General features: G+C 37.8%; 1 protein-coding gene across 1 annotated transcript in view; it reads right to left on the reverse strand.

Moving 5' to 3' along the window:
- The window catches only part of ptpn20 (protein tyrosine phosphatase non-receptor type 20), a 60,891-nt gene extending 38,594 nt beyond the window's left edge, over window positions 1-22,297 (reverse strand). The window contains exons 1-19 of the mRNA XM_051648714.1: window positions 22,174-22,297; window positions 21,924-22,084; window positions 19,184-19,249; window positions 18,870-19,049; window positions 18,698-18,773; window positions 16,649-16,738; window positions 16,274-16,352; window positions 16,006-16,159; window positions 14,805-14,876; window positions 14,466-14,640; window positions 13,994-14,129; window positions 13,693-13,831; window positions 13,450-13,602; window positions 5,935-6,120; window positions 5,631-5,790; window positions 5,192-5,435; window positions 509-609; window positions 338-412; window positions 33-140 (exon numbers count right to left, since the gene is read on the reverse strand). Coding sequence (XP_051504674.1) covers window positions 33-140; window positions 338-412; window positions 509-609; window positions 5,192-5,435; window positions 5,631-5,790; window positions 5,935-6,120; window positions 13,450-13,602; window positions 13,693-13,831; window positions 13,994-14,129; window positions 14,466-14,640; window positions 14,805-14,876; window positions 16,006-16,159; window positions 16,274-16,352; window positions 16,649-16,738; window positions 18,698-18,773; window positions 18,870-19,049; window positions 19,184-19,249; window positions 21,924-22,084; window positions 22,174-22,297 — 2,479 coding nt within the window. The remainder of the gene's footprint in view (window positions 1-32; window positions 141-337; window positions 413-508; window positions 610-5,191; window positions 5,436-5,630; window positions 5,791-5,934; window positions 6,121-13,449; window positions 13,603-13,692; window positions 13,832-13,993; window positions 14,130-14,465; window positions 14,641-14,804; window positions 14,877-16,005; window positions 16,160-16,273; window positions 16,353-16,648; window positions 16,739-18,697; window positions 18,774-18,869; window positions 19,050-19,183; window positions 19,250-21,923; window positions 22,085-22,173) is intronic.
- Window positions 22,298-23,169: the final 872 nt, after the last annotated feature.

Below are 23,169 nucleotides of genomic sequence, written 5' to 3' on the forward strand. Positions count from 1 at the left end.
TAATAAAAGGGGGAAGACAGTCAGTATTGTACCTGGTCTGATTCTGCCATCCTTTTCAGCTGGCCCGTTGGGAACAATGGATGCAATGAAAATGCCAAGGTCTAACTTTCCTGTGTTGTCCTCCCCAACTATTACAAAACCTGAACAACAACAGTGATATACATGGATATTAACAAATGATTAAAAGGAATAGCTAAGCCAAAAATACAACTTCTGTCATCAATTACGGATGTTGGTCCAAACCTGTATAAATTTCATTTTTGTTGAACTATCCCTTTAATGCTATACAAAAGATGCATACATGCTGCTTTTATATTTGAAACTCATTTTTACTCACCAAAGCCAAGCTTGGGATCTTTCTTCAGAGAAACACAAATTATTTCTCTTTCCGGGGTTGTTCTTGTGGGAGTGTCTGCAAAAAAAAAATAAAAAATAATAATAATGTTATCAAGTACTCACAGATATTGACAAATGTTGTTTAGAATCAGTTAAAATTCAACACCTTTACCTCTTATTGATGATGTAGTGGAATGAACTTCTGAGTCCTGCTTTTGCAAAGAGACATTGGACATTATCCGGTAAATTGGAGGACTGAAAGTTTCCAGTGGGCTGCAGAGAGACAAGATCAACACGAAGGGCCTTTATTTTATATATATCTATATCTATATATCTATATATATCTATATCTATATATCTATATATCTATATCTATATCTATATCTATATCTATATCTATATATATATATATATATATATATATATATATATATCTATATATCAGTCATAGGTTTACGTACACTTAGGTTGAAGTCATTAAAACTCATTTTTTAACCACTCCATTGATTTAATATTAGCAAACTATAGTTTTGGCAAGTAATTTAGGACATCTACTTTGTGCATGACATGGGTCATTTTTCCAGCAGTTGTTTACAGACAGATTGTTTCACTTTTAATTGACTATATCACAATTCCAGTGGGTCAGAAGTTTACATACACTAAGTTAACTGTGCCTTTAAGCAGCTTGGAAAATTCCAGAAAATGATGTCAAGCCTTTAGACAAATGAGCCAGTTAGCTTCTGATAGGCGGTGTACTGAATTGGAGGTGTACCTGTGAATGTATTTTAAGGCCTACCTTCAAATTCAGTGCCTCTTTGCTTGACATCATGGGAAAATCAAAAGAAATCAGCCAAGACTTCAGAAAAACAAATGTGGACCTCCACAAATCTGGTTCATCCTTGGGAGCAATTTCCAAACACCTGAAGGTACCACGTTCATCTGTACAAACAATAGTACGCAGCTATAAACACCATGGGACCACACAGCCATCATACCGCTCAGGAAGGAGACGCATTCTGTCTCCTAGAGATGAACATAGTTTGGTGCGAAAAGTGCAAATCAATCCCAGAACTACAGCAAAGGACCCTGTGAAGATGCTGGAGGAAACAGGTAGACAAGTATTTATATCCACAGTAAAACGAGTCCTATATCGATATAACCTGAAAGGATTCCCTGCTTAGCAAGGAAGAAGCCACTGCTCCAAAACCGCCACAAAAAAAGCCAGACTACAGTTTGCAAGTGCACATGGGGACAAAGATCTTACTTTCTGAAGAAATGTCCTCTGGTCTAATGAAATATAAACTGAACTGTTTGGCCATAATGACCATTGTTATTTTTGGAGGAAAAAGGGTGAGGCGAAGCCAAAGAACACCATCCCAATCGTGAAGCATGGGGCGGCAGCATCATGTTGTGGGGGTGCTTTGCCTCAGGAGGGAGAGGTGCACTTCACAAAATAGATAGCATCATGAGGAAGGAAAAGTATGTGGATATATTGAAGCAACATCTCAAGACATCAGCCAGGAAGTTAAAGCTCGGTCACAAATGGGTCTTCCAAATGGACAATGACCCCAAGCATACCTCCAAAATTGTGGCAAAATGGCTTAAGGACAACAAAGTCAAGGTATTGCAGTAGTCATCACAAAGCCCTGACCTCAATCAGAGAATTTGTGGGCAGAACTGAAAAAATATGTGCGAGCAAGGAGGCCTACATATCTGACTCCGATACACCAGTTCTGTCTGGAGGAATGGCCAAAATTCCAGCAACTTATTGTGAGAAGCTTGGGAAGGCTACCCAAAACATTTGACCCAAGTTAAACAATTTAAAGGCAATGCTACCAAATACTAAAAAGTGTATGTAAACTTCTGACCCACTAGGAATGTGATAAAAGAAATAAAAGCTGAAATAAATCATTCTCTCTACTATTATTCTGACATTTCACATTCTTAAAACAAAGTAGTGATCCTAACTGACCTAAGATAGGGAATTTTTCTACGATTAAATGTCAGCAATTGTGAAAGTTTAAATATATTTGGCTAAGTTGTATGTAAATGTCTGACTTCAACTGTATATATATATATATATATACAGGTGCATCTCAATAAATTAGAATGTCGTGGAAAAGTTCATTTATTTCAGTAATTCAACTCAAATTGTGAAACTTGTGTATTACATAAATTCAATGCACACAGACTGAAGTAGTTTAAGTCTTTGGTTCTTTTAATTGTGATGATTTTGGCTCACATTTAACAAAAACCCACCAATTCACTATCTCAAAAAATTAGAATATGGTGACATGCCAATCAGCTAATCAACTCAAAACACCTGCAAAGGTTTCCTGAGCCTTCAAAATGGTCTCTCAGTTTGGTTCACTAGGCTACACAATCATGGGGAAGACTGCTGATCTGACAGTTGTCCAGAAGACAATCATTGACACCCTTCACAAGGAGGGTAAGCCACAAACATTCATTGCCAAAGAAGCTGGCTGTTCACAGAGTGCTGTATCCAAGCATGTTAACAGAAAGTTGAGTGGAAGGAAAAAGTGTGGAAGAAAAAGATGCACAACCAACCGAGAGAACTGCAGCCTTATGACTGTCAAGCAAAATCGATTCAAGAATTTGGGTGAACTTCACAAGGAATGGACTGAGGCTGGGGTCAAGGCATCAAGAGCCACCACACACAGACATGTCAAGGAATTTGGCTACAGTTGTCGTATTCCTCTTGTTAAGCCGCTTCTGAACCACAGACAACGTCAGAGGCATCTTACCTGGGCTAAGGAGAAGAAGAACTGGACTGTTGCCCAGTGTTCAAAAGTCCTCTTTTCAGATGAGAGCAAGTTTTGTATTTCATTTGGAAACCAAGGTCCTAGAGTCTGAAGGAAGGGTGGAGAAGCTCATAGCCCAAGTTGCTTGAAGTCCAGTGTTAAGTTTCCACAGTCTGTGATGATTTGGGGTGCAATGTCATCTGCTGGTGTTGGTCCATTGTGTTTTTTGAAAACCAAAGTCACTGCACCCGTTTACCAAGAAATTTTGGAGCACTTCATGCTTCCTTCTGCTGACCAGCATTTTAAAGATGCTGATTTCATTTTCCAGCAGGATTTGGCACCTGCCCACACTGCCAAAAGCACCAAAAGTTGGTTAAATGACCATGGTGTTGGTGTGCTTGACTGGCCAGCAAACTCACCAGACCTGAACCCCATAGAGAATCTATGGGGTATTGTCAAGAGGAAAATGAGAAACAAGAGACCAAAAAATGCAGATGAGCTGAAGGCCACTGTCAAAGAAACCTGGGCTTCCATACCACCTCAGCAGTGCCACAAACTGATCACCTCCATGCGACGCCGAATTGAGGCAGTAATTAAAGCAAAAGGAGCCCCTACCAAGTATTGAGTACATATACAGTAAATGAACATACTTTCCAGAAGGCCAACAATTCACTAAAAATGTTTTTTTTATTGGTCTTATGATGTATTCTAATTTTTTGAGATAGTGAATTGGTGGGTTTTTGTTAAATGTGAGCCAAAATCATCACAGTTAAAAGAACCAAAGACTTAAACTACTTCAGTCTGTGTGCACTGAATTTATTTTAATACACAAGTTTCACAATTTGAGTTGAATTACTGAAATAAATTAACTTTTCCACGACATTCTAATTTATTGAGATGCACCTGTATATATATATATATATATACTGTATGTGCAAAAGTCTTAGGCACATAAGTTGTTTCACAAAAACATTTGTCTTAAGATGGTTATTTACTGTATATCTTCAGCTTTAGTGTGTAAATAGGAAATATACATTTTAGACTCCTAAACATTCCTTTTGCAAATAAATAGAATAGAAGAACAGGGAGCCCTGCAACAAATGGCATGGCCCCCAGAGAGCCCCCAACTGAACATCGAGTCAGTCTGGGATTACATGAAGAGACAGAAGCAATTGAGACAGCCTAAACAGATAGAAGATCTGTGGCAAATTCTCCAAGAAGCTTGGAACATCCTATTTGCCAACAACAAAGAAAAACTGTGTCCAGGTGTACCTAGGAGAATTTGTGTTGTTTTTAAAGCAAAGGTGGTCACACCAAATATTGTTTTTTTATGTTTACTGGACTTTGCATGACATTAATTGAACAATGAAAACTATTTATGAACTATTTTTGAAGACATCCCCACTATGCAACATTTTTCACAAGTGCCTAAAACTTTTGCACAGTACTGTGTGTGTGTGTGTGTGTGTGTATATATATACACATACACTACCGGTCAAAAGTTTTGAAACACTTACTCATTCTTTATTATAATTATTACAATTATTATTTTTATTTTTTTTTCACATTTTAGAATAATAGTCAAGTCATCAAAACTATGGAATACATAAATGGAACTATGGGAATTATGCTGTGACTAAAAAAAATCCAAAATAAATCAAAACTGTGTTATATTTTAGCATCTTCATAGTAGTCACCCTTTGCCTAGAATTTGCAGACATGTACTCTTGACATTTTCTCAACCAACTTCCTGGGATGATTTTTAAACAGTATTGAAGGAGTTCCCATCTATGTTGGGCACTTATTTGCTGCTTTTCTTTATTATTTGGTCCAAGTCATCAATTTCAAAAAAACAATTTTATTTATTAAATTTTAGTTTTATAGTGAAATAAATTAATATGGTGGTACAATTATATGTTTGTCTACAAAACTAATTTCAAACATTTAAGCATACGCCTTCAGATCAAAAGGTTTTTAAGATCAAGAGAAACATTTCAGTCAAGTGTTCCAAAACGTATGACCAGCAGTGTATATATATATATATATTTCCATTGTGATTTCAATGATGTGCAGAGCAGAGTCCTTTAAAGTACCTGCAGCTTTGGCTCTGGTCTTTCAGTTCACTCAGAGCTCTTGGTTCAGGAATGTAATTTATTTCATTCTGCTGTCGTATCCGAACACCGATCTTTGCTGACAGGTCATCACAGGACTTGCTCATTAAGTCATTTGGTAATGCATTCAAACCAACATTATTGAGCACAATCTCAGAGCATGACAGCCTCTTCATCTGTTCGTGTCGAGCACGGTATATTAACGAATATTTTGCTATGTTGTCATCTAGGACAAAAGATAATAGAATTAATTAACTCCAAGAAATTCAGCTTATTCACAAAGCACTAACACTTTATAATAAGGTTCCATTCGTTAACATAGTTAATGCAACTAACAATGAACAATATATTTTAAACAATAGATATACTGTAAAAAATTAGGCTCTGTATACAGAAATATTTTGAGAATACTTCCACACACCTGAGGCTAAACAGTAGGTTAGCTGACGAGAGGTCATCTCACTATGAAACTTGTGCTGGGCTGAGCAGAGGTTCAGCAGGTATTGTGCGATCTTTGAGCTCTCTGTCACAAACGAGTGCTTCTTCCCACTCGGGCTGCATTCAATTGTGAATTTTCTTCTCTGTGACAGGATCAAAATGATTAAAAAAAAACTACACCCAAAAAACATTTTTAAGCAACTTTAAAATGGCATGTTATTGGATATCATTAAGTATTCAACCAAATCAAACAATGTAAGCTACACAAATAACAATTGTGAACTTACACTTGTTGAGAGACAGTCCGTCTCTGACCAATGAAATCTGTGGCTTAATATCCGAGAATTGCTCTTGACTTCATAAACCAGAATTCCTCTGGCACAAATTCCCAAAATCAGCTCTCCAATAACAGGCTTCCTTTCCCGGGCAACTCTGTGAAACAGCACCCCATACTCTGATAGCTGCTGTGCAATCTATAAAAGCATGTAAGACATTGACAATGAAGACTATGATCAAACAGCCAGATAATTTGAACAAAAGTACTATAACATTATTATGTAATCGTATGAAATTGTACGAGTTTGTTCTTGGGAATTCGTAAGAATTCTAGACGCACCAATACCTCTGTGTGTAATGCGGAAGTGAGTGAAAGTTACACGTGTCAGACGTTGTGTACATGCTTATTAATTTTATGCTCTTCCCCAAACCCAGTATCTAAGCCTAACCATAGAGTAGAGTCTGTAAGAATGATTTGAAATGTAAAGAGTATGTTTTGTATGATGAAAGAAAGTAATTGTTGTGTTTTAGAAGGAAACGAGGGACAGTCACTTGATTGGCAGTTGTAAAATTCATACCAATTTGTACGACCTAATTCGTATGATTTTATACACCAATATAATAGCAACTCGTATGAATCTGTACGATTTCTCTGTGAGAGTGTGTTGATTATACAGTACTATTATATTGATCGGAGCAGTGTTATTATCATTAACAAAACTTAAAAATAAAATGAAATAAAAACATTTTTAAATAAAAATTTAAACCGAAAAAAACAAAGTAAACTAAAATTAATTTTCACTCTACACTAACTAAAATAAAAATCACCACAAATTATTACACAGTAGAGAATATTACAAAATTTTAAACCTTTACAACCCACCTTCATTAAAGATGTAATTTTTTCCTGAATAAAAAATGTTTACGCCACAAGAAATTAATTGTAATTTTGAAACATATGTATACAGTCATGACCAATCACATGAGATGAGGAATCCAGTCATATCAGAAACCTTAAAAAAGCAGTTTTATTCTACATGGAGAGGGTCCCCTCATGGGAGCTATCATGTTATAATCACATGACCAGCCGAATACTACTCGCTTAATCCCAGTAACCGCTCTCTTATTGGACACTTTCACTCATGGATTAAATTTATCATGGCTGACTGTGAATAGTGAGTTTCTACAATGGCATCTGTAACTGAAAATTATTGTGTTTGAATGATGCTGCATCCACGCCACTAGATGTCAGTGTAAGTCCAAGATGACAAATTAAAAAAAATTACTTAGTGCACCTTTAAACCTACAAGTTACTTGTGTAACCCCAGTTCTCTAACAGCATTAAGTGAGTTGTCTCACTGTGGGATACGCCCCTTACACGTATTCCTCAGAAGCCCTATTACATTACGCCAGCCCTTATTGGCTGGCAAACGTGACGCTCGTGTCTGGAAGTGGCTCCACTTCCCAGTATAAAAGGAGTGACACAGAGTCACTTTGTTATTCAAAACAAGCACACCTCTAACTCGCTTCACACAACAGGTAGGATGATTTGGTGAGACACCTCACTTAATTCTTTCAGAGAACCAGGGTTATGCAATTAACCTATAGTTTTCTTTTAAGCATAAGTTTCGTGTCTCACTGCGGAATATCCTAAATACCGTATTGCCAGATAGCCTGTATCGAAACATTCTGCCAACCATAATGATGTTAAATCCAGGGCTGGAAGAGTCCTGGCAGACTCAAGAACCTACACTCAGAACAGCATGCGCTAACATCTGTGCAGTAACATCCAATTTAAAGAACCTTGCAAATGTGCGTGATGCAGACCAGCTTGCTGCTTCACAAACATCCTGTATCGTAACCCCCTTAAAGAGAGCCCACAATGTAGACATTTCCCTTGTGGAATGTGCACATAAACCAGTTGGGGCCATAAAACCCTTACTGGAATATGCCAAAGATCGGTGATTGGTGATCGGTTTCCCCAAGATACAAACATCTGATCACTTTCCCTGAACCTCTCAGTCCTTTCTTTGTAAATGCGCAGCACACGAACCGGGCATAATGAATTCAACCATTGTTCCAATGAAGCAAAAAGTGGCGGACAAAAAGCCCTAAGTTCAAGAGGAACAATGGACTAAATCACTTTTGGCATAAAAGCAGGGTTTGGACATGTTATAACCCTTGTGTCCCCTGGCATAAATTGCATACACGCAGAATTTACTGAGAGTGCATGAATTTCAACACGTTAAGCTGAAGCCAACGCTAACAATAGTGCCGTCTTGAACAACAATATTTTAAAATCAACTTTGTCCAGTGGCTCAAATGTAGACTCCAAAATAATTTCAAGCACCATAGCTAAGTCCCATGAGGGAGAAAGCGGTTTTGAGACTGGGAGAGTGAGACACGTTACTTTCATAAAGCGACACATGGCACTTTTCCACTGCACGTTACGGTTCGACTCGACTCGACTCTGCTCGCTTTACTTTTCTGAGTTTGCTTTTCCACTGCAGTTTAGTGCCGCCTCAATGTGGGTGGGATTATAGGCTGATCGTCATAGTTGTGCCGCCTCTACTGCCGTGACATCATCTTAAACGCGACACAAACATTACTGACCATAAACAATAACACGACCGCTAGCTGTTAGCTACTAGCTCATTGTGCCGCATAAAGCAGTTGCTGCATGGTGATTTTACACAAGTTTAACAGTTAAATCGGCCTGGTTGTTTTAGAAGCAAGCTTTCCTGTAGCTGGTCAACTAAATAAAGTGAAGCTTTCAAGCAGAATATAGAGTTAACGTAACAAAACGTACCATCCTCCATCGTGGACTCCAACAACGCCAAGTCCAGGGCACTCTCCCTCCCATTGCTCGCCGGTCTATCGCCATAGATAACGTCCATTTGGTCGAACCACTTCCACTTTCTTCTTTTTGAACCACTCTGGCTGTTGTGGTCCTTGATGGTTCTGTAGTCACTTTTACGTTTTTTTTTTAACTTTTCCCTACACTGTTGATAGGTCCGGTGGTAGCTGTGTGCGGCCAACAGCTGAGACACTTCCTGAAAGACTTTTTCGTTTCGTGTCGTTTCGTTCGTTGCTAACGAGAGGAACGTCTGCACCTCGTTTATTGATCATGGCGTGGTTTTGCGCACAGCCATTTCTTTTAACAATTCGAAAGTCGCGTGAACAAATGATATTGCTGTCGCTGTTGCTAACTTTAAAACTAGCGGGCTGATGTCCCGTGTCGCAAATCCAGCGACACTGGTAGTGACGATTCTCTCTGACCAATCAGTGATCTGCAGGGTTTTGACGTCACATTTAGTATCGGCTCGGCTTGCTTGGAACCTCGACCGAGGTGGTACTAAAAAAATTATGAGGTACCAGGTACTATCCACAGTGGAAAACCCCCAAAAAGCGAGCAGAGTCGAGTTGAGCTGTACCGTGCAGTGGAAAAGCCCCATAAGGGATGATGCCCTACTGTGTTTCCATCAAAGCCTATGACATGCTGATATAGCAGCCAAAAACACCTTAATGGTTGAGAATGCTTTCCCCTTATCTATCAAATCTTGTAGAAATGATAGTATGACTGCTACTGAACACTGAAAATGAACCTTGTGCTTATCTGCGCACCACCGCTCGAATATTTACACTCATTTACACTCATAAAGAGATCTTGTAAACCAGCTAGGGGTCGGCAACCTATGACACTGCAATGCTGGCACGCGGAGGGGTAATCACTGGCATGACAGCAACAGCAAGAGAGGAACAGACTATTTTATTTATATAAATTCCACACCTGCTTTACAATCTACATCTTGATGTAATCCTTCCTCATGATCACGCAGCGAGTTTTCATGAGCTGAATGGGAGGCTAAACAAAAAGTTAAAATGTGACAAGACTGCAGTATACCCAACAGACTCATGCAGCGCGTGCAAGCCATTTGCACATCACGAGCCAGCAGCGTGTCACTTTCGGTTAATCGCGTAAGTAAACGCCCGCTTTGCTTCGGTCAGGCTGCGCGGATGACAGCCTACATTCCGTGTTTCATTTTTTTCTTTTTGCTTTCAGAACAACATGTGATGCATTAAGGAAAACACCACTATTAATCCTTGAGATTTCGCACACAGGTACACCCTCCTTAAACCATGGTCACACTCAAAATTACATTAAACAATTAAAAGAGAAAACATAAACCCACATTGTGTGGTTTATGGACATAAAGTTTTAGGATTCACCAAAAAGGGCTAAATAGTTGATCGGCATGTGATGTGCAAATGGCTTGCACACGCAGCGTGAGTCTCGTCACACTTTAATAGTGTTTAGCCTCGCATTCAGCTGATGAAAATATGCTGTGTGATCATGAGGAAGGATTATGTCAAGATGTAGATTGGAGTTCAGGTCAGGTGTGAAAAACTTTATATAAATAAAATAGACTGCTCCTCTCTCGCTGTTGTTTACATGCTAGTAATTACCCCTCTGTGTGATTTAAAAAAAATGTATGACATAATATACTAAATATTTAATAATCCACACAATTTCGTGATCAGTAATCAAATAAGCAAATTTGTGACATTAACTTTGTTAACTCATTTTTTACAAAAGGACAGGATTACTTTAATTAAAGCACTTTCACAAGATGCCCTGTGAAAATTGACTTGCAGGATCATGATTATATCATAATCATCGGGTTTTGCACAAATTATTCACTCAAACTTATGCTGATAATAACATTTGTAATGAAAAATAAACTATTAAAATAGAAAAATGCAATACAGAAACATTTTCACAAGTGGACACAAAATCACATACATGCGCATGTTTTTTTGCACATACAGCACAGCCATTGACCAGGAAAATAAAAAATGGCAGTCAGTCAAAAAGGTTGCCGACCCATGTTGTAGACGATGCTCTAGCATTCTGTATGGTCTTAATAGCACTGTCGGGTAAACCAGTTGTTTTCAAATTGAACCACTCATGGGCCAGGACCACAGTGCCAAGCGTTCTGAATGAGGATGAAAAATCTCTTCCTGCGCTTGCGACAGCAGATCTCTTCATAATGGAAGAGGCATGGCTGTTCGTATAGCATATGTATGATCTCCGCCAGCCAGGAAATGTCCTCCTGAAGAACATGAGCTGATGCCCCCCTGTACCTGAGAGTGAATTATTCCTCTGAATTGCAGGGAGCGAGAGGCAAACTACAGTCTGTACCCATACTGTATTGTTCTCAACACCCAGCGGGACTTTGTACACGCCCACCAAGTGTTTATATCTAGTGTTCTGGCACCATCTAGTAGCTGAACTGTGGGAACATATGAGCTCTGTACTGCGCATGTGTAGTTGTGTGGGCTCCCTTCCCATCATGTTGCCGCCACCTTCCTCCTCGTTCCCTCAGTGGGATGAGGAGCAGGCTGATCCATCTGAGCTGTAACAGGTGGATAGTTCTCCCTGGACCAAGCATTCTTTTGCTCTGGAACTCCACTCTGACCCGCTGCACTCACATTTGGTCTCTGTCGCCTAGGAATACGAAAGCTCAGAGGTAGGCGAGCCGTAACTTGTGCAAAAGTTTGTCGAGTTGGTGGGGGAGGTGCAGTCTGTGTCTTTCTGGGCAGACAGAGCTGCAAAGCTTCATCATCCCTCTTCTTTTCCTCACACTTCTTCTGCATCCATGTCAGAGCCGAACCAAAAATCCCCTCTGAAACAACCAGTGCATCCAAAATGGCCTCCTTCTCTCCATCAGAATTGTTAGCCAGGTTAAGCCATTGCCCCTCTCCTGAATGACCACTGTGGCCATGGCCTTGCCTGCAGCTTGGACAGCACATCTCTGAAGATGGAGAGAGATGTCCGTGGCAACACAGATCTCATCCCATTGTGCCCGACCTGGCATGGCAGACACCTCGTCTTACAGCTCAGCTTGGTATGCGGTCAGCATGGAGATAGCATTCAAAGTCCTAACAGAGAGAGCGACTGCTCTATAAGCGCGTTCCTTCATGCTTGACTGAAACTGGTCCGCTTTTGATGGCAATGTCGGATTTGCAGCTGCCTTGCACCCGGGGTGCAGGTGCACTGCTACTAAAGGCTCCACGGGAGGCATGCGGAGAAGACCTTCCTTCTCCATTCCCTCTAAATCGAGCGCGGATCCCCCCTGAATGGGCATTTTGCTTGAGAAAGGTTTATCCTCCCAGGTGACCACAACCTCTTCCAATAGCTCTGGAAATATTAGAAGAAGCTGTCTCATTGCCCATTTTGCTCTCTGCAGCCTTTTGAACTCATAGTGAGACTCTGCAGCCTCTGCTACCACAGTCGGCCACGGAATATTTCATTTCTCTGTTGCGCATTTGCACAGATCTTGCAGATCAACGCTGAGAAGCGGAGAGGATGGTTCCTCACCCGCCTCTTCCATGGTTCCCGCCGCGGTGAGGGGTTGTGCCAATTGTGCAGGGGGAAGGAAAAGGGAACCCTCAAAATTGTCCTTCTCAGAGAAAAGAAAATCTGACTGTCCCTCATCCTCATCTGTACTGAGCTCAGTGGACAAAGGGGCGCACACATCGAGCTGTTCACCCCAGGTCAAAGCTACTGTGGTGGGCAGCTCTACAGGAATGGATACTTGTGGGGCAGTAGCCAAAGCAGGTCTAGCTGACGCGAGGGGATCCTGGCCCAACAGGCTAGCTTGGCAAGCTAGTCTGCGACGAAGGCTCTTCATGGTGAAACATGCACAATGCTCACATGATCCCGGGTTGTCAATCACCGCTTGGGCATGTTTCAGCCCAAGACATGCAGAGCAAACCTGGTGTGTGTCTTTGCATGAAATTTTGTTCCCGCAAGAGCAAAGCCGCAAAGAATCCCCCACACTAGCCAAAGTACTCTGCATTGCTGCAGCCATTTAGCTGGAGTGCTAAAGAAATTCTAACAATTAGCTGGAGGGCAAACTGCAGAATAAAACGAACACGGTGTGGTGGCCAGTAATTCGTTGAAAGAACTCTGTACCGGAATAAGTAGTCAGCAGCCAGTGTGGATCCTAGTCGATGACTATTCCGAACGGTAATCCAGGCTTCTGGAGTGAAGCAAGAAGAGGTTTTTGAATAATGAAGTGACAATGTGTCGCTCCTTTTATACTGGGAAGAGGAGCCACTCCCAGACACGAGCGTCACCTCTGCCAGCCAATAAGAGCTGGCGTAATGTAACAGGGCTTCTGAGGAATATGCGGAGGGGGTGTATCCCAAAGTGAGACACCGAAACATGCTTGAAAGAGAACTGAAAATGCCTTCAAATACTGAAAACTGAAAAACTGAAATATAAACAAAAAATCTGAATTACTAAAACTATATATCATAGCGTGAAAACTAACAAAAGCAAAACTAAACTAAAAGGACAAATTGAAAAAAATAAAAAATAAAATGGAACTAAAAATAAATTAAAATCCAAAACAATAACAACCTGTCTGATAGTTCATTTTCTTTATTGTTGTACAATAGAGTTCTACAAGCATAACAAGAGTTTTTTTAGAATGAGATTCAAGGTAAAATAAAACTACCTTTAAGAACTCCATCTCAGCCTCCTCTGGAAGCATTTGGGCATTACTGGCATGTAACCTTGGCAACTCCTCTCTTAAACACGGCAAGGCCACTTTCTCAATGACTCTCTTAGAGATGTACTGCTCCATCTGGAAATAGTTCTTCCCATAAACCTGAAAAAGTTTTATATCTCAGAATACTTTGTCTTTTCTAAAGTGGCTATGTCTGTTGAATATTATAAAGTTCCATACTATCTGACTCACTTCAGGCATGTAGTCTCCAAACTCAGCCTGCAGTGCTAGTGCTGCCAGAAACAATGCTGTTTCTTCATTACAGTACACTCTGTCCTCCAGAATGTCTCTCCTCAATTGGAGATAGTATTGGTGACGTGTAAGTCGATGCCTTTTAAAAGTAATTATACACGCACACACACACAAAAGTAAGCATTAGTATGAAATTAAAAGACTTAACTGCACATTACTAGGTATATTGTCCATTAAACAGAAATTTAAATCATGATTTAAACACAATTATTAAGCCAATCTGAAACAACAAAATACATACAATATGTAGGAAATGTCATCAGGGAAGAATTTGACACGGAGAAAAATGGTAAATGTTGCGCAAGCCACTTTCTTCCAGGAATCTGGGGCAACTTTGGAGATTTTTGTCTCATGGTCCAAAAAGAAAAATTCACCATCTACATTAGAAAATAAAATGAACATCAAGATTAACCTTTTTGCCTTCACTAGTTAATTTTAAATGGCCCTACAGTGTGACAAATGCATTTTTTAAACTAAATACTCCATATAGTTGCATGAATAGTAATTTGTGAAATGCTGTATTAAATACTTTTAGATGGAGTTTAGCATGGACATGTCAACATTCCAAATGTCAACTACCCATGCCCTTTGATGTGAGTTTAATATTACATAAATACTTGATCTCTCTCAGTCATAAACAACACAAAAGAGAGCAATAACAATTTATTCTGGAAAGTAACATAGCTGAATGACATGGAAGAACATTGTATTACCATCAATGAAAGCAAGGCCAAAGTAAAAGTGCTCCACAAGGTTAGCGTGAGCCACAACCATGTCGAAGACATCTCTCCCACGTGACTTGATGTCACATTTCACTGCCAAACACTGCTCATTTGGCATGATCACATTAACTTCCCTTTGAGAAAAACCTGACTTGCCTTTCTTCGACTGTATTGATTGAGAGAGAAAGAGAGAAAAAAGGAGATAAGACTCAGCAATTTTAGTGGCCAGTAAAATGTTATAACACATTAAACCTCTTAACAGAATATTAAATGCTTAATTCGGAAGTGCAAATGATATATATGTAACAGTAATATTAAAACTCAATTTACCACTATAGATCCAGGCAGCTCTAAAACGATCTGAGGTTCATCAGTCATTCTGGTAAACTCAGGTCCTAGACTCTACAATTGAAATATGAAAACAGATAATCAGCAACTAAAAAGCAAGACTAGGATTAAGCATACATAATAAAGTATGCATATAAGCAGCACATTAGTATAAAGCAGACTAAGCATACAGTGGTTTAAAAAAAAGTATTTGGACAATTAAGCCACACTTCAAAATGCATGAATGGTTTTACATTACAGTATATAATAAATATCAAACCAAGTGTCATTCATTTTAAATAGAAGAGATGCACACCTTCAAGCAAAAGATTTGAGAAAAGAAGTTTGTAGAATTTAAATGATAAAACAATAGATAAAAAAAAAAATATTAAGACAAAAGTATTTAGAAACATTCTGGTTGTCAAACTTACTAGAACACGTCAAGAGTTAATATACCACACCAGTTTTTTCTTGCAGTATTCTTTTTTTTTTTTTTGCTGTAAAAACAGAATTTTAACAAAAACATATTTATATAGTTTAATTCAAGTAAAGAACAAAAATGTTTTTTAAACTACATTTTGTCATATGAACAACCTGCCAGTAGTGATGCTGATGTAAGTAGCTTTACATAACAGCCCTTGCGTCATTTCTGAAAATGATAATATCCTCAGTTCAGTAAGTGAAATGTTGATTCAGTAAGTCATTCATTGTAGAAATATGTCAGACTCTAAAATGGTAATTCATGAGTTTGTGAGTCTTTTTTACTATTCATTAAAAGAACCAGTTAAAACAATAATTTGCTCAAGAATCGGACTACACTGGTCACGCTGTGTTTTTGCGTGCAGCCCGCGAGGACAACTCAGAAACGAGGTGTTTTCTTGACATTATTTTGCAATACACTGTCTATTTATCTCATTGCATTTCATTTAGATTGCAAGATCACAACTCGGGTCACATAATAATGTATTTGCTGTTGTTTAAGTAGTGGTGGAGAACTGAACTAGACCTGTGGTTACTCTGCTAGGACACTACTTGTGAACTTGAAGGGGAACTGACTTTACACAACCACTAAAAATGACCATGAGATCAGTTGGTTAAAAGTAATTAAAAATAACCAAAATTGGCCAGAGTGTCCAAAATTATCCAAATACTTTTTGGGCCCACTGTATAATGCACAATCCAGCAAAGTCATCGAGCACTTTACCATAGCTTTCCTTTGGGAGAGGCTGACTGAAGACTCGCTGGCAATAATAGAGGGACTGGAAGGCCTGGCTTCACCCTTGCTGGGAACGTTGAGGTACGTACTCCGTGGCAGCCAGCAACTTGTGCTTCGTCTGTGATGAAGCCCCTGAGAATCTCTAGGATACCATAGTATTGATTTCCACACATCAGAGACTGACATTGCTCAGGGTTCTCAGTGTAATGATAACTGATAACTGTACATTTAAAAGTGCATAACAGAAATTGCTAACCTGTTTGAGATGCCCTGATAGGCTGGAGCCTGACTAGGTCTACTTCTAAGAGACCAGGTTTTCTGTTGATGGGAAATCCCTGAAAATTAAAACCAAATAAACTAGATTAAACATTGAAACTGGAAATTATGTCTAAATGCTCTGCAATTAACAGTAACACATTACAATGATGATTTTTACATTAAGATTAGTTAATGCAAAATGTATGGCGGCAAATAAACATAATTTTCAATTTTTATTGTTTTGTTTTTTCCCACTGTGTTAACATATAGAACTTTAAAGTGCTACCAAATTTAAATTATTAATTTAAACAGCAACATACAGCAACAATGAATTCAGCACAGGATTTAATTGATTATAAAATAAAATGCTCACCTTGTTTTGCCTCAGAGTCCAGAGAAAGTTTGTGAGTGTCTCCTGAAGCTCTGCTCCCCTCTGTATAACCAGTATATGGTCCACGCTTACCTGCTCAACAAGGAGACCTGATCACTACTGAGATGTCCACCACATTGTATACACACTGAAGTATATACTGCACATGCCCCAGAAAAACCTCTGGAAAGGGGCCAGACAAATGAGCTCTAAACTCTACATTAAGGGTTCACCTTATTGCATCAATGCTTAGATCCTGATTACAACTTTTTGTAATCCCATGTTCGGTTTAGTTTAAAACCTTAATCCTATTGTGGACACTGTTTTATTGGTGCAATGGTGCTTTCTTACGCACATATTGGTCAAACTTGAGAGGTCTTATTAATTAGAATTTAACAGGATAAACAATTTAATTCAAGGAATAGGTCTGGATTACCATTAAAACATTTAGTTAATGGCATAGATTAAGACAAATTTGTGGCATCACCACCCACTTACACTTGTTATGCAAAAGGAGTGACGTGCACAGTGTGTAAAATTGCATGTGTACCCATTACATCACCTCCTTTGCATATTTTTATTAAAACAGGTTACAGTTACTTTTAACATGCAGTATAAACATTTTGAGTCATTTAACTAGTTTGACTACACTATATTCCGTAATTATTTAAGATACAACCTTAAAGGTTCACTCAGAATTTTTTTTCCCCTTTTAAAAAGTTTTACTTCTAATAAAATGATTAGTATTTTGAAACATATGTATAAAATATAGGGCTGTTGATTTAACATGTTAATTCAGTGTGATTAATTATATTTAAAAAAATAACACATAAAAAAAAAATGAATGATATTAATCATGTCCCCGACCGTAATTAAGGAATATTCCTTCCATCTGAGCAATTCAAGCATGGAGTACCACCTGTTTTTTTCAGGGGGCAGTAAGCGAAACTCGTTGTATAGGCAATGCGCAGCTTATACAGACAGAGAACAAACCACACTTACCAAGGGCAGACAACACAAGATGAGAACACGTTCTTGTGTTCAAACACAGCTTGATGGAGCGCAAATTCGAAGGCAGGGATCTCAAGATGTGCTTTTCTAAGTATAAAACTTTGTTTCAATAGACACAGCAACCTAAAACTGTATGTTTTTGATGCAACAACCGAGACGCTCCAAAAGCGTATGTCTGACGCAGGTGAACACTGACGCGTCGTTAGACAAGACCTTATAATAAATCTTGGACTGATTGATGAATTTAATTGCAAAATGGATTGCTGTGAACTGTAGGCCAATGACAGACTTATGTTCAATAACATGGAAATAACAATATATTGCATTATAAAGCCACTTTTTGTATTGTCTTTTTTAATGCTTCACTTGTGTGCCAAAATAATGTAATGCATTTGAATTATCTGTATTATTTATTATTATTATTTATAATATATATATATATATATATATATATATATATATATATATTATATATTATTTAAATATAACTATTTATAACCATTTATAATTATTTAATAATTATATATTCAATTATTGTTATTTGAGGGGCTTTCTCAGCAAATATTTATGTATGTGATTAATTGCAATTAATCGACATACCATGTAATTAATTTGATTAAAAAACTTTAATCGATTGACAGTCCTAATAAAATCATGACCACTCATGTGAGATGAAGAGTTCAGTCATATCAGTAACCTTATAAAAGCTCTTTTATTCTACATGGAGCAGGGGCACCTCATGGGGGCTGCCATGATTGCATCACATGACAAGCTGAATACTACTGGCTTAATCTCAGTAACTGCCCTGTTACTGGACATTTTCATTCATGGAATAAGCTTACTGTACATAGTGAATTTCTACAATGACACTGGTAACTAAAAACTACTGCGTTTGAATGATGCAACATCCAGGCCACTGGGTGTTAGTGTAAGCCATTCTTCGACACACTTCGACATACAAAAAATTACTGAGTGCACCTTTAAGAGAATAAACTACATTTTGTGATTCAGAATTATTCAACAGATTTTGTAAGTTCCTACCATGAAGTCTTTCTCTGACCATCTGACTTTTGCCACTCAATTGCACAACGTTCTCAGATAAAGCAGCTTGGTCCACCTGGAAAGGAAGGTCTCATGAACTTCGGCTACAATATCTCAAATTTGATTTGCTGAAAACAACTCTTTGAGACTTAAAAAGACTTGTTTAACTCACAGAGCCTTGGAAGACATCCTCGACCAGCTGTTTGATGACCTTGTTGGGAGGAGGCAGGAGAGAAGCTTTGTGGTGTGATTCACACACCTCCAAGATGGAGTTGAGGTTTGCTCGCCGATGGGCCATGTCCTCACACATGCTCAGGAGAAGGCAATTCAGAGAATCACTTAGCTGAATAGGCTGAATAAGCAACAACAACAACAATTTCCAATACATTGTCAACTGGAAGGTAATCAGTTAAATATAACAGGCTTATTATTTTCTAGCATGGTTCATTCATAAATGACTTGCTTTATGGGATTGCTGTGACTGACCTGGTTTTGAGGGAGGTGATAGTCAACTGACCAGTAGAGAGTCATACCGAGAGAATACACAATTATCTGGAAGAAATTACACAAATCAGTAGAAATTAAAATTAGCTGATGATTAGCAGTATTTGTTGATGTGCTTTTCCTTACGAGACGCTGAATAAACTAAAACGCAATGGCCAAAGACGTTTGTCCAGCACAGTACTTTACAAACTGCAGGGTGCAGCCACGATTAGTTAGGAGTGTGACAGAATATATGTTCAGTTCAATATTTGAATAGCAACCGATGCTACAAAAATACCAAAATCTGACTAAATTCGCTACCCGTGCGCTGTTTGATCACAGCCAGCTGCTTTCAAACGCTCTCATGCGTGTCCGTCCATGCACTTGAGTCTTGTGATGAATGCAGCGCTCCTGCACGAGACTCTGCACTGTTTTTAATCAAAACCCCTCTTTAGGTGATATTAATGTAATGTAATGAAACTGTTCATGAATTACCAGCGTAAACAGACGGAATTAAATCTGCGCTGTCTTGACCAGATATTAAAGCAAACACAGCCGTTAACAAATTCTTCAGTGTTAGATCTGTGCGATGTCTAATTGTATATAAGCTACATGCTGTCTGTTACAGGCATTCAGGCATTCTTTCTGCATCAAAACAATATATATGTAGATCTAACAATCACACAGTAAAGTGTCAGATATTTTAGTACTTTCATTTGCATTAAGTTCCCTTAAAAAAAAAAAATCTAAAAAAAAAAAAATATTATAATTTGTTTTAATGTTTAATCGCTACTGTTGCTAAAAAACTTAAATCACTGTTTACTCTGGCTCATGAATAATTCATTTACAAGCTTATAAGATGTATACAAGTTATAAAGTTATACAAGATTGTTTTAATTTAAATTGTTAATATTTATAAAAAACAAAAACTTTTGTAAAATAACAGTTTTATTGCATATTTGCTTACAAGTGCAATACCAAGTTATCATAGAACTGACGCTTATTTCTGATCGTTTTGCTTTTTACTTAGCATGTGAGAAACAGCTTAAATCGTTTTTTGATTTATTATGCAGTTTTTTAACAGGATTTTATTTATTTATTTATTTATTTATTATTATTATTTTTTGCAATAATCACAAGGTGCTGTTTGGTTTATAATGTAGTCGTTGCGCCCTCTTGTGGACTTAAGGCATTTTAAATGTATATATTTAATTAACAACTTTATTGCATTTTTGCATAGATTGAGAACATTTTGTCAGAACCGCTAGTAAATTATATGTTACTTTGTTTAATACCCTTATGTCCAGGTTTTGTAAATCACTGAAATAAGCATTTTTCTTCAGAATCGTGATCTTTATTCTAAGTAAATAAATTGTGATTCTTAGTTTATCCAGAATCGTGCAGCTCTGCTATGTTTTAAAGGAATAGTTCACCCAAAAAAGAAAATTCTCTCATCATTTACTCACCCTCATGCCATTCCAGATGTGTATGACTTTCTTTCTTCTGCTGAACACAAACAAAGATTTTTAGAATAATATTTCAGCTATGTAGGTCCATACAGTACAAGTGAATGGGAACCAAAATTTTGAAGCTCCAAAAAGGACATAAAGGCAGCATAAAAGTAATCGATAAGACTCCAGTGGTTAAATCCATATCTTTAGAAGCAATATGATAAGTGCGTGTGAGAAACAGATACATTTTGAAGTATGTTTTTACCATAAATTCTCCTCCTTGCCAGTAGGTGGCGATATGCAAGAAGAATGTGAATCGCCAAAAACAACAGAAGAAGAATGTGAAACTGAAAGTGAAAGTGGGGGTTCATAGTAAAAAAAGGACTTAAATATTGATCTGTTTCTCACCTAAACCTTTAATATCACTTCTGAAGATATGGATTTAACCACTGTAGTCTTAAGAGTTACATTTATGCTGCCTTCATGTCCTTTTTGGAGCTTCAAAATTTTGGTTCCCATTCACTTGCATTGTATGGACCTACATAGCTGAGATATTCTTCTAAAAATCTTTGTTTGTGTTCAGCAGAAGAAAGAAAGTCATACACATCTGGGATAGGATAATAGTGAGTAAATGATGAGAGAATTTTTATTTTGGGGTGAACTATCCCTTTAAGTTTAATTCAGGTATATTTAGTGCAGTTGAGATTTCTGTTGCTGAAAAACATTCAATATTGACCAGTAAATTAGATGGTCAGTTCATAAATATACTAGTGTACCTACAAAATATAAACATAAACATCTTTTCATATTTTTAATATATTAAATATGTTTTTAATATTTTTATCAATGTTACACAGGACATGTTATAGGAAAATATATCCCAGAACTTAAAAAACATTTTTGCCTGTAGTGTGTTGTCACAGTGTTCACTATAAAATATGAGTGAAATACACATACTGTATTATTTATGTTTAGTTAGTCAGCTATTTATTAATTTTTTAATTTATTAATATTTTTTCTTTAAAAAAATGTTTGTCATGTTGCTTTTGCAACTAACACAATAATTATGTAAAAAGAAAAAATTAAAAAAAAAAAGCCAAAATCTTTTGACCTTCACTGTTACAAATGGAAATTCTTTCTCAACGTTCTTTACTGTTGTCTTAGCAATTAACTTTCCAGAACAAACACAGTCAGAGGTAACTCAGTGTCAATGTGCTAAAAAACAGTGCATATTGTGTCAGCCTGCATCCTAGTTGTCTAATACCCACATGATGTCATTAAATGAAACTGACCTTCTCCATAGCTAGCTTAGTGGATATGGCACGGCCTTGCAGCATTTCTGGGGCTGTGAAGGCACACAACTCATCTGTCATAGCACAGTTCTTAAACGCCAGTGTTCCAGTTGCTGACAAGAGCAGTGATGCAGGAGTTATAATGTTGCCGATATTGTGACCTAGAAAAACAGAGCCACATTCATTACATTTTGCATGGAGTGCACTCTTCAACAGCCAGACATAACAACTGCAAGGGTCAGTGCTTTACCTTTGTAGGAAAGATCCAGGAGAGATTCAGCTGAGCCCAGCAATAAGGACCACACCTCGTCCTCTTCCAGTGGTCCTCCTCTGGCTTCCAGCACCTCGGTAAGGGTCACAAATGTGCTGCTCATCCTGCAGAGTCGTGAGACAGATACCTGAGAAGGAGAGACACAAGCTGGTCTATGTTTATAGAAGAGAATGGAGATGCTCTGGTTCATACTGTGGTTCAGGAACTCTGATTTTTATCACCAGAGTTTCATGACAGTATTGATTGTAATATACATGCTTAATAATGTGTGATTATGTAAATCTTAACCTGTCTACGCCTGTGCTCTGCTAATCGTTAATATTTGTTAATTATTTTTTATTAATTTTTTTGTCTTTAGCTGAGGCGTCATTCTAGACTAATCAGTAGTGGTTCTATATGTATAGACATTTGGCAGATATTTTTATCCAAAGTGACTAACAGTGCATTAGGAGTATACATTTTATCAGTAGATGTTCTCCCTGGGAATCAAACCCATGACTTACTGTAGGTGTTGCTAGCATGCTCAACCAGTTGAGCTTCAGGAATAGCAAACACTTCAGTGAATTTTATAAGCTAGGAGTATGAATATTTCTAAATATTATAATTGCATTGTGGCATTCTCACTAGTTTAGCATTTATTATAATTTGTGAGTGTATTATACACAGATTATGTTAAAAGATTTCAGACAGCTTGTTCCTGATGACAACATCCTTTATTTATATATATATATATATACACACACACACACACACACACACACACACACACACACACACACACTGGTGGCCAAAAGTTTGGAATAATGTGCAGATTTTGCTCTTATGGAAAGAAATTAGTACTTTTATTCACCAAAGTGGCATTCAACTGATCACAATGTATAGTCAGGATATTAATAATGTGAAAAATTACTATTACAGTTTGAAAAAGATTTTCAGAACTTCTTAAACTACTTCAAAGAGTACTCATCAAAAAAT

Source organism: Myxocyprinus asiaticus, chromosome 21, assembly GCF_019703515.2.
Source record: "Myxocyprinus asiaticus isolate MX2 ecotype Aquarium Trade chromosome 21, UBuf_Myxa_2, whole genome shotgun sequence".
Classification (NCBI taxonomy): domain Eukaryota; kingdom Metazoa; phylum Chordata; class Actinopteri; order Cypriniformes; family Catostomidae; genus Myxocyprinus; species Myxocyprinus asiaticus.